The sequence below is a fragment of the Cnephaeus nilssonii genome, assembly GCF_951640355.1.
Source record: "Cnephaeus nilssonii genome assembly, chromosome: 13".
In the NCBI taxonomy this organism is placed as follows: domain Eukaryota; kingdom Metazoa; phylum Chordata; class Mammalia; order Chiroptera; family Vespertilionidae; genus Cnephaeus; species Cnephaeus nilssonii.
In genome coordinates this window covers 70,530,366-70,541,969 of record NC_137084.1, presented here as the reverse complement: position 1 = coordinate 70,541,969, position 11,604 = coordinate 70,530,366, and the positions used below count along the sequence as shown (strand labels likewise).

Below are 11,604 nucleotides of genomic sequence, written 5' to 3'. Positions count from 1 at the left end.
CTCCATGCAGCTCCCTCTTCCTCTGTAAATGTGGGAGCTCTCAGAGAAATGCCAGACTTTATTCACTCCTCTTCTATTAGGCAACCAGGTACAATGATCTCATTTGTTGGTTGTCTGTTTTGGGGTACAAATAGAAGGAGAGGCCGCTGTTTCTTAAAACCACTCATATGGTTGATATTCAATAATCACCAAAAAGATGTGTTTGAATACTTTTGTACTGTGCCTCTTCCCTTTGTAGTTTTCCTGAAACTTTCACATTTAAAAAAATCATCATTTGAGGATGGGAATAGAAACGAAGTCAAGCAGTGCATTTATTGAAATCATTTATTTCAACACAGGTATTGTTTTAAAGGTGCGCTTTGTCTCATTTCACATCTGGAGAACAGGTTTGAGAACAAGTATATAAAAGGATTATTTGACAACATTTTAACAAAAGTGCTTAAGGCTTATTTGTTTCAGGACACAGGAGTTCCCATTACAAAGAGCCCCTAAGTGGTAATACATCACAAACTTGCTTTGAGAATAAAGTATTTACACATTTACACTGTACATCTAACTGGGATATTCTGGAGCAGTAGTACTATCATTAACAATAAACTCTTACCAGTAAGGTCTCTTTAACCCGCTGGCATCCTTTTACGGATTTTCCAATTTGATTTCCATCTTCACCATCACCTAAATGGACTTTCTTTCATCACCTCCAATACAGGCACAACGTTACCTCCCACAGTCACTTTTATTAGCTTATTATCAGCCAAAACCTTGTTAGGAGCAGTTGGAGTTTTATTAACATCAATGTATTTACAATGTAAGGGAATAAATTCTTTAGTGAAAAGTCTCTAAAAATTAAAATAACCTCATTAGGCCCTATTTTAAATGGACTTTACATTTAAAAATGTATGATTTTAGAAGTCCATTATCTAAACAAGTTAATAATTTACCAGATACTTATTAGTATTGATTCCCTCCTGGATTATTCCATTTATAAGTATAAAAATTACTATTATAAATTACTACAGCTATACCAAAAATGAATATGAAAAAGCAGTAGTTTTGCCCTGACTGGTTTGGCTCAGTGGATAGAGCGTCGGCCTGTGGACTGAAGGGTCCCAGGTTCGATTCGTCAAGGGCATGTACCTTGGTTGCGGGCACATCCCCAGTGGGGGGTGTGCAGGAGGCAGCTGATCAATGTTTCTCTCTCATTGTTTCTAACTCTCTATCCCTCTCCCTTCCTCTCTGTAAAAAATCAATAAAATATATTTTTTTTAAAAAAAGAAGAAAAAGCAGTTTTATGTTAAAATACATAGAAATTTGCTGTACTTCTTTAACGAAGTGTTTTATAAAAGTATAAAACTATAGAAGGTGCTATTTTAATAAAATTTTCTGTGTTCTTGATTCTTAAGCCAAATCAACAGCAAACATTACAAATCATGCAAGTGAGCGCTGACCATCAGTTACCCTTGAAACCAGATATAGTAGATTCCAGTGCAAAGAATCAGGGCCCCAAAGCAGGGCCCCAAGGTGTTTATCCTCACCTTAACTACCTATGTTAACAATGTTAAGTTTCAATGTTAATATAGCCTAAACTCAGTGAAAAATAAGCTCACTTCATCTCATCTTTTGTAGCATACATGTAGACTCAGGTATTTACTGAAATAGAACTCAAAAGCTGATCATTAAAAAAAGTCAAAAATCAATATTAAAATATTAATTGAATATCTTTAAATTACATAGAAAATATAGGTCATGGTTTAAGAAAACTTTACTTAAATAATCAGATAAATAGAAAAAGGGAAAGGTAGAATTTACAAACATTCATAACACAAAATATTAAAAGTTATTTCTTACCATACAAATTCAAATTAAAAAATATAGAATAGTTTATTTTAAATTCTATTATCAGTCTCTTTAAGATCAAAATTGGTCCGAGCCTGAAGTTTAAAACAATTTACAGATTTAAGGATTAGCTTTCATGTCAGTTACCACATCTTCATTAGTTTTGAGTTGCATGGGAACAACATAAACTTGCCCTAGCATTTTGCTTCTAAGCCAGGCAATGATTAAGAAGATAATGATGATATAGCACTGTCTTGAATTTTATCAGTTCCAGATCTCCATACAGGTCACCGACACCTATCATTACCCTTAATTTATATGGATAAAGCAGACTAGTGAGGAAGTAAGTATAAACCAAACAAGATGAAACCCACTCATGTTGACCTTCCCAGTACTAAGATCAAGGGTGGCATGCTTTCTGTAGTTTTAGCAAATTATCTTTATTCTGATTAGGAGGAGAGAAATCCCCCCCGAAGTTCTGCATGGCAACTAAAGAGTTAAGAAAGTCAGGTATTCAGAGCGTATGGGAAGTTATTTAGTCAGATAAATTACTGAAAGGATCCTAGTGACAAGCCCTTAGAAGCTCTGCCTTGGAATTTCCTAAGGGTTTGGTAAATGATCCCACAGGTCAGGGACTTGGCCAAGGCCACCACTGGAAAGTTATGACTAAAATGCCCCACCTGGAAAAAAGTATTCTACCCTGCAATGAAGACATGGAAAAATGTAGTCTGGAAATGGGAAAAACCAGTTGCTTAGAGAGCTGCAATGGGGATTTCCGTCTAAAGAAGGGGTCACCACTTCTCTCCACCACTCAGTTATGTTTCTTTCCTAAGCAGAAATTCTATGGCCAAGCCTTCTGCCCCCTCAGGTCCTTGACTTGATTAAACTTTAGCTCTTAAGCATTCATCCAATTCTAACAAACAATTTCAAAGGAATTCCTACAAGTGTTGTTTGGCTTCCTAGGAATTCAGCTCCTCCTTATCTATCATCTCGACAGGCACTCAAGACATGTGCCTCCCTGGCTCCACTGTGGCTACAACAGGACGTCCTTATAAAAATTCACTTTTTCTTTGTCAAAGAAAATAAACCCTAAGCCCTAAACCTCCTAAATGTTGATGAGCTAAACAGGATGATACTATTTACACCATTGTCGTCATCCCTACATTTTATTTAATGCCATGATGTGGGGTGTGGGCCAGAGGAGGGCAATAGAGAGTTTTGCAGTTGTACTAAGTAGCTAGTAAGTCTTGTATGTGTTTGGGATATTGGCGTTGCAAATCACAATGAATGGTATTAAAAAAAAAACAACCAAAAACACGTCAGGGGGATAGTAGAGAAGAAAGCCAAAATTGAACAGTGAACTAGAGACTAAATTGGGTGTGGGGGAGGAAGGCTAAGGATATATAGAGAGGAAGAAAACAGCAGAGAAACCCAAAATGAGAATTCATTGCTGTGGAATTCAGGAAGTAGAGGGGAAAAAAGAAAAAGAATTTGGGTTGTTTCAGAGCAGGTACTATCCAAATAGAATATATATATACATATTTGTTCTTCCCATAGACACACACAATTATACTTTATTTCCACTATAAGCTTTTGGAGAAAAGGTTATGCATTTTATTGGAAAAAGCCTCACAGTTCTGATTCTTTGTCATTTTCATCCAGGTAGTACTCATCATCTGTGGTTGTGTCAGTGTCGCAGTCTGAGTCCATTGGGTCCTCTTCATAGATATTAAGTGGTACATCTGGAGATAGGCCACCTTCTGGCATCACATTGCTAGGAGAATCTGAGCTCAATGACTCAATTGGGTTGGGAGGGTGAACTATATCATCTTTCAGGAAGCCAGGGTTCTTCAGAAAACTTGGTTTCCATAGCCTTCCTTGTGTGAGTGACCTCTTGACATTCTCCAAGAAAGCCAACTGCTGTTCTTTCCCAAATATCCCGTAGTCAATAGGTCTGGATATAGAGGTTGCTGACTTGGGACCTGTTTCTGTCCTGCCACTCTGCAAAGCCCAGCTTCCATTTTCATCACAGGAGGAAAGTTCAGAAAAAGATTTGAACCTTCGACTGCACTCACTGTTGTTAGGGAATTCATTCCCAAGGGCCAGGCGGCTCAGGGCATTGTCAATAGACGTGCTTTCAGAAAAATGGCGCTCCCTGCCTTTCGGAGGATGACTTTTGCGTAGCAGATTGCCGTGCACATGGATATTTTTTAAACTCTTTGAACGATAGGGGTGTGGCTCAGGTTCCCACTCCTGAGATGCAGTGCTCCTTTGTTGTTGCTGACAAATGGCCAGAGGGATGCTTACTGCAGATTTCTCCGCAGGCTCCACTGGGAGATGAGGGGTCAGCTTCCTCAAATGGCTGGAGAAATCGGCTTCTCTGAGGCTGGTGAAGGTGGGTTGGGCCAGGGCTCCTGACTCTCTTTCCAAACTCTGAACTACTGTTACATCTTTAGAAGTCTCATACTTTGGTGGTGATTCTGAGATATTTCTAAGCTCATTCTGACGTGGTTGTGAAATGCTGTTAGACTTCTGATTGCTTAAGGGTGGAGGAGCTTCTCTGTTGGATATTATAGTAATCTGGAAAGGGTCCTCAGATTTCTTCACATCCATCCCATCATTATTCAACGTGTTTTCATCTGTAGATTCTGTGGACTTTGGAGTAGGCTCAGGGGACAGTGGGTTGCAGTCTGGGGGGCCAAGAGACAAACCACCGAAGCCAGAGCAGGTCTCACTTTGGGGGAAGACAGTAGCTATATGTCTTCTGGGGCTTACATCTTTAGCTGGAAATTTTCTGCTTGCTTTGGACATGGTTGCCAATCTGTGTTTAACTGAAGATCTGCTCTTCCCTTTTTCTAGGTCATCCAAACTGGTTTTGTTTTTATTGCTTCCTGCAGGAAGTGAGAGTTGATCCCAGGCCAACCCCTGCGTTTCATCTTTAGCCTTCCCCTTCTTTGTCAGAGTTACCTCCTGACTTCTTTGAGGTAGTTCTCTGGGTTCCAACTGCAAACTGTCTAAATCTCGCTCACTTGAACAAGTCTCCTCATCAAGATGTAGTTTATGCAAAGCTGGAGTAAGAGCAAAGACTTGGCCTTCTGAGTCAGAAAGTGCTTTATCAGTCTCTTTTTGGAAATCTGCTCCTCTGACTCTCCTAGGCTGCAATCCATCGGAGTGGTCATATTTAGGGATGCCTGTGATGGCTTTCTGAAGACACTTTGCGCTTCCAGTAGGTGGGACGGCTATACCACCACCTGCACACGCCCCAGAACGTCTGGTTTTCAGATTTTCGATGTTCCCTTCTGAACGAGCTGGAGGATTAGAAGGACCACTGTTAGCAGATTTAATGGAGTGCTGACAATTTTCAGATTTCTCTTCTGTACCTTTTTCCCCCTGAAGCATTGATGAAGTATGCAGGGTTTCACTTTGCAACTTTCCCCCTCTCTTTTTCTTGCTTTGTGAATTACCTAGAGGTGTTTTAGCTAAGTTATCTGGGGAAATCTCTTTAGTTTTAGATTCTCCTTTATGAAGAGAAACATCTGCCTCAATAGAAGCCATTTCCTGTAGTATAGGTTCTGAGGGCCCAACACTTGGTAATTGTAAAACAGTCTCATTCTCAGTGTTGTGAAAAAGGCAACGGCTGTTTTCCTGAACAGAGCTGAACAGCGACGTTAGGTCTTCAGATGAAGTTGTTCCTGGCTGCTCTTGTGTAGAATAATTTAGTTTCTCTTTTTCTAAAGTATTAGGGAATGTTTCAGATCCCACTTTAGTTGATTCTGTAAGTGAGTCAATATTTTCCGTATACTTTTGGAGGAGGCTACAGAACTTTTTGCTGTGTTTCCTTGGTAGAGTGTAATATATTGAAACTATCTCAAGACACTTGACATTCTCTTCATCAGCAGAAACAGAAAACATACTCGTAGTCTTAACTTTATGTAATGTTTCCCCACTTTTGCCCCCTGACATATCCGAAGAAAAAGGTAAAGGGTCTTCATTTGAAAGGGAAAAGGTACCTGTCTTGGAGGCAGCAATTTTACCATCCTTTTCAATGGATTCATGACAGTGTTCCTTTCGGTGGTGTCTTTTGGTTAAAGAACAATCCCTAACAGATGAGTCACTTTCCAGAGGGCCAATGGTTTTCTCCCAAGGTCTTAGTGTGATAGCAGAAGCATCCATGTCTGTGACCAAGCATTTTTCTCTTTCATCTTTTCCAAGTGAGGCACGTGGTACCCCTAAAGGACACGACGCAGCCCTCTTGATGAGGAATGGAAAGGGCCCTTTTCTAATGCAAGCAGGTCCGGTGTTTGTCATCCCCTCTGTGGCTTCAGGCCCAGCGGAGGCTGAGTCTGAAACTACTTTGGAACGTCTGCTTTCTGACTCAGAAGAACTGGGGCTGAATTTGTTGGATGTGTCTCTTCCTATTGGACCGTCTACATTCGTTTCAGGTTGGCGTGGAAGTGGCTTATTCCTAAAGGAAGGCGCCAGTATCTTACTTTCTGACTTCCTGCTATTAACGAGGGAACTGGCTGCCGTTCTTGGTAAGCTACAGGAAGTTGTATGAAGCTCAGGAGCCTTGGGATCACTTGGATTCACCTCAGCGAGGCTACTGCTGCCCCCTGTGGGTGCTGACTTACTTTCTGTTTTGCTCAACTGTTCAATATAGGATACACGCCGTCTCACTTTTCCTTTCCCCTTCCCAGCCCTGAAAGGAGGATGTGAATGGCGCTTGACACCAACCTCTTCATTGTGTAGAGGCACAAAACCAGCATCGCTGCATTCCTTTTCTGAAGGGCTCAAGGTAAGCTGATTATTTGGATGCTGGCTATTATTGTCTTCATTTTCTTTATCTCCCAGAGACACATCTTTGCCTGAAAGACTTTTCCCAGAGGACGCTGTAGTAGAAGGAACTATCAGAGCACCAAGGGAAAAATTATTTGATGGTGAAGAATCCGGCGCTGTACCTGACGGCAGACCTAAAGAATCGCACGGGATATTGTGGCCAGCAGTTGACCTGCTACCATTGGTAGAATGAGTTTTGGTACATTGTTCTTCCTTGGTATCTAAAACAGCAGACATTTCTGGTGACGGTGTATTTTGATCACCAGTAGATTCAGGGCTCCACTGGCTACTTTCAATAGTACTTGAAATATCTTCATTACTTCCTGTTAGTTCCTGGTGGCCACCTTCACTTGGGCTGGGAATCAATGATGGCATTCTGCTCTCCTGAGTCAAAGGAAAGGAAGTTGCTGGGCCAAGTTTTCTGTTTTCAGTGTAACTCTTACCTTTCTTTGTTTCGTTGGCCTTACCGCTCTGTGATATATGAATTTCGGAGACATCTTTCCCAGAAATGACTTGGGGTGAGTTTTTTGAACTTTTTGTGGTAGATGCATTAAGAACAAATCCATTGGTTTTGGCTGAGTCCTGGGAGAGGGGACTTTGAAAATCAGCTAAAGGATTAGAGATTACTGTCTCTGAAACAGGTTGGGACATTTCACTTGTTGTGTTTGTCTGGTCCATCTTGTTCAGTTGTTTGTCTTTTTCCAAAATAGGTCCATTCAAATCTTGCTCATCATTCACTTCTGTGGCCAAGATATTGGGTTGGCTTTGAGTAAGAGGTGGAGAATCAACGGAATCGCTGTTGGTCACAGTGACTTCTGTGTAGCTTCTTATTAGAAGAGAGGCAGGCTTAATTTTCCGCCAAGTGACTGTGGGATTCTGAAAGTTGGGACCCTGATGATTCCCTTTGTCATCAGGAATTTTGGGGAAGGAACTTCTGAATGAGGATGCCAGAGTCGAAGCAGTTCCAAATGAGTAAGGTTCTTTATTTACATGTACTTCTATAGGAGAGATGTCCTGTTGACATTCTAACCCCCTAGATTTGATGTGATAGTTTGAACCAACCATGGAGCAAATATTTGGTGTGCCAAAATGAGCCATCTGGTTTCCATTACCTTGTGACACCTCCATGCTCTCCAGTGTAGATGTATGAGGATCAAACTGCCAGGGATATAGCTCTTCTTGGTCTCTGGAAATACTTGTTCTGTAGCTCGGTGAAAATGATGCCCAGTGTTGGGAAGAAACATTATGGCCATGACCAGCTGAGGCACAATTTGCCTCAGGGGAAGTCATTTCAAAGTCTCTGTCAGAAGTGAAAGGTTTCCTACTTTGATGAAAGCCAGACCAGGGAGAATGTTCTTCCTGTTGGCCCCCAAAAGGACTTTGTCTAAATCTCTGTTGTCTGCTTCGTCCAAAGGTATTGCTAAAAAAAGACCTCGCAAATGGGTTGTCTTGATGGTAGAATGGCATGTTTTCTGAGTTCTCAAATGGGTCAGGACTCACTGTGCTATCCATGGGGGAATTTAAACTTACATTTTGGTAAATATTCTGTGAACGATAAAATTCATATCTCCTATTCTCCTGAAAACACCTGGGATACATATACTGGTCAGCAGGGTCAATTTCCATTGGTGATGGTGCCCTCGGGAACTCTTCCTGGTTCGGCCTCTCTCTAGAAGAATCTGATCTATTCCATATGATGGATGATAAAGGAGTTCTTTTTGGGCTCTGCTGGTGGCTTGGTGGTATAAATCCACTCTTGTTCTGAGTAGTGGCTGGAAAATGTATGCTTCTTGTTGTGAAACACCCTGAAGCTGGGGAGGCTAATCGTTGCCTGCTGTCAAAACACAGAGAAGTGCTGCCAAAAGCATTCTTTTGCGCATAATCTTTTAAAACTCTGGGCTCCCTTGTTCTGTACATATCATAAATTGACCTTGTTCTAGGAGAAAAGGTTCTAAAACCTTCTCTAGGGGCTCCTGGTCTTAGGATGTCATAGATAGACATATTAGAAGTTTCATTAGAGCGATTTTTGTGCCTTCCTGTGGTATTACCATGTCGGTTCCCACTGGAGTAAAAATGACTGAACTGTGTTCTTGACCCATAGTCGAGAGGCGTTCTTGTATTCACTGAGCTTGAAGACTGCTCCTGAGCCAGAGTGCTATCCAAGTCATCTAAAACTGAAAGGAGAATATGAGTGATATTTTGATATAACATTTTAGCCTAATAATTTGAGTTGTTGGAGAAACATAATAATTTTATATTTATCATATTATCATAGATGTGATGACATTAGTTTTGATTATAATTTTACAATAGTCTGACTTTTACAAAGCTATAATGAAAGTTTCTTTTTTCATACTTTTTCAAAGTTAATCTTCCATAATGCCTTAATGGACATAAAGCTACATTTTTTTAAGTGACAGGTTTTAATCGTGGCTTCTTTTAGTACTTCTTTTGTGTCACTAAGTAGCTAACGTATTACAGCTATGTTTACCTCAGAGGATTGTAATAGAAATGAGAATCTGTAAACAACATGTGATTTCTCAGTTCTATCATTAAGGAAACAGTATTACCACCAAAAGTTTAACGCCTAATTTATAAACATACTTATTTGGATGGATTTGAGCAATACATAAAATTTAAAGTTCTATACAATATTGTTAAATGATTTGTTAATGGTAGATAGTTTTTCCTGGGAAAATTAAGACCTATTAGTACTCAATTACTGAAAAAATTTATTGATTTTAGAGAGAGAGGAAAGGAGAGAGAGGAAGAGAGAGAGACATCGATTTTTGTAGTTCCACTTATATATAAAGCCCATTAGCACTCCTTTAGGATAGCACTTTCTATGTGTCATGCACAATTCTAAGCACTTAATTTATTAACTCATTAAATCCACACCTAACCTTGTAAGATTTGGTATTATTACTAGTCTCGTTTTAAAAATGAGGAAACTGAGGCACAAAGAGATGAGGTAAGTTGCTAAGGTCACACAGCTAGTAAGTACAGGGATACAGGTAATCTGTCTCCTGAGGCCATGCATGCAACTGCTGTGCAATGCCACTTCTGTGCTGTAAAAGTTCACTTTTCACTATTTCTTTTAATGAATTATAAAGATGATTTCACTATGAGCTCATAAAGTTACACGGTTGTGAATGGCCATTGTCGAACAATGTTTACTTTTTTCTCAGTAGCAAGGTGAGAGAATGGTGTCCAAATTAGGACCCGTGACCTCCTTCTCATGCCAAGGCCCTAGACCAACCCCAGACCAGTGCTCAGGCTTCTGAGGAACACATCTGTGCTCAGACCAGTCACAGGATATTTTCAGTTGGTATCTCATTGAATTGTGTTTATTTAATCATATTTGACATCTTTTTCTCAATAAAAACCTGTTAGAATTTAAATAGGATCATAATCTACTAAAGTTTTAAGATTCCCTAAAGCCCACATTGTAGTAGATATACACTGAGTGGCCAGATTATTATGATCTCTGAATGCATAATAATCTGGCCACTCAGTATATATATCCTATATAATAAAGAGGTGATATGCAAATTGACCATCACTCCAACACACAAGATGGCCATGACCATGTGGTCAAAGATGGCCGCCCCCATGTGGACACAAGATGGCCACCACAAGATGGCCTACAGGGGAGGGCAGTTGGGGGGGACCAGGCCTGCAGGGGAGGGCAGTTGGGAGGGACCAGATCTGCAGGGGAGGGCAGTTGGGGGCAATCAGGCTGGCAAGAGAGGGAAGTTAGGGGCAATCGGGCTGGCAGGGGAGAAGTTAGGCGTCGATCAGGCTGGCAGGGGAGTGGTTAGGGTTAATCAGGCAGGCAGGCAGGCGAGCGGTTGGGAGCCAGCAGTCCTGGATTGTGAGAGGGGTCCCAGATTGGAGAAGGTGCAGGCTGGGCTGAGGGACACCCCCCCATGCACGAATTTTGTGCATCAGCTCTAGTATATATATATTAGAGGCCCAGTGAATGAATTCATGCATGGGTGGGGTCCAGCCAGCCTGGCCAGGGGGAGGGGACATGGGCAGTTGGCCGGCCTGCCTGCTGGTCGAACTCCTGGTAGAGGGGACAATTTGCATATTAGCTTTTTATTATATAGGATATACACTGAGTGGCCAGATTATTATGATCTCTGAACACATAATAATCTGGCCACTCAGTGTAATTTTACCATATCCATGTTACAATGACTATAAGTAGATGACACATTTATTGAAGAAATGTTCATTAAAGAAAATAAAATCTTTATGAGAAACAAGTTAGGGGATTATTTAAATTGCTAAGGCGTTTCTGGTTTACAGAAATCTTTCATTCTGAGTTACATAAAATGGTGCACTCTCCTTGATATTTAAAATTATTTGTTATCAACATATTTGATTTTAACTCTTCAATGATAGGGAAAGTGAGGCATATCAGTATCTGAGTGAATGTAAGTGGGTTGTACTTGTGACATGTCAATTAGGGCAGGTGCTGAAGGGGTTTTGGCCTCTGTTTTGGATTACCCTTACCCTATATTATTTGTAAATTAGTGCTATTAAGTTTGCACAGCCAGTAGAAGAACTGATCTATAACTAAGGAATTAATAATCTATAACTAAGGAATTCCTCAGGGAATCATCTTGTCAATGTTTTAATGAAAAAAAAAAAATCTCATCTCTGAAATCATTTATCCCACATATCCACAAATAAAATAATCAAGCAATGCCAAACTATAAGGTGGGGCAAAAAAGGAAATACCCTGAAAACAACAACAACAAAAACCAAAACCAAAAACTATGTAACGAGTAACAATAATCTGCCTTTAAAATAATTCTAATAAAATCTCCTTGATTGCTGTTCTCCCTTTCAAGCTGTTCATAGTTTTTCTTTCCTGAAATAAAGTCTTTTGCTGACTATAAAAGCAATATGTGGTTATAACAG

At 40.3% G+C, this 11,604-nt stretch overlaps 1 protein-coding gene across 6 annotated transcripts in view; it reads right to left on the bottom strand.

The window, feature by feature from the left end:
• Positions 1–306: 306 nt before the first annotated feature.
• EXPH5 (exophilin 5) overlaps positions 307–11,604 on the bottom strand; it is a 74,754-nt gene continuing 63,456 nt past the window's right edge. For all 6 annotated transcript variants that reach the window (XM_079787342.1, XM_079787343.1, XM_079787344.1 and 3 more), the window contains one exon: positions 307–8,846. In XM_079787342.1, coding sequence (XP_079643468.1) covers positions 3,466–8,846 — 5,381 coding nt within the window. In that variant the 3' untranslated portion in view covers positions 307–3,465. The remainder of the gene's footprint in view (positions 8,847–11,604) is intronic.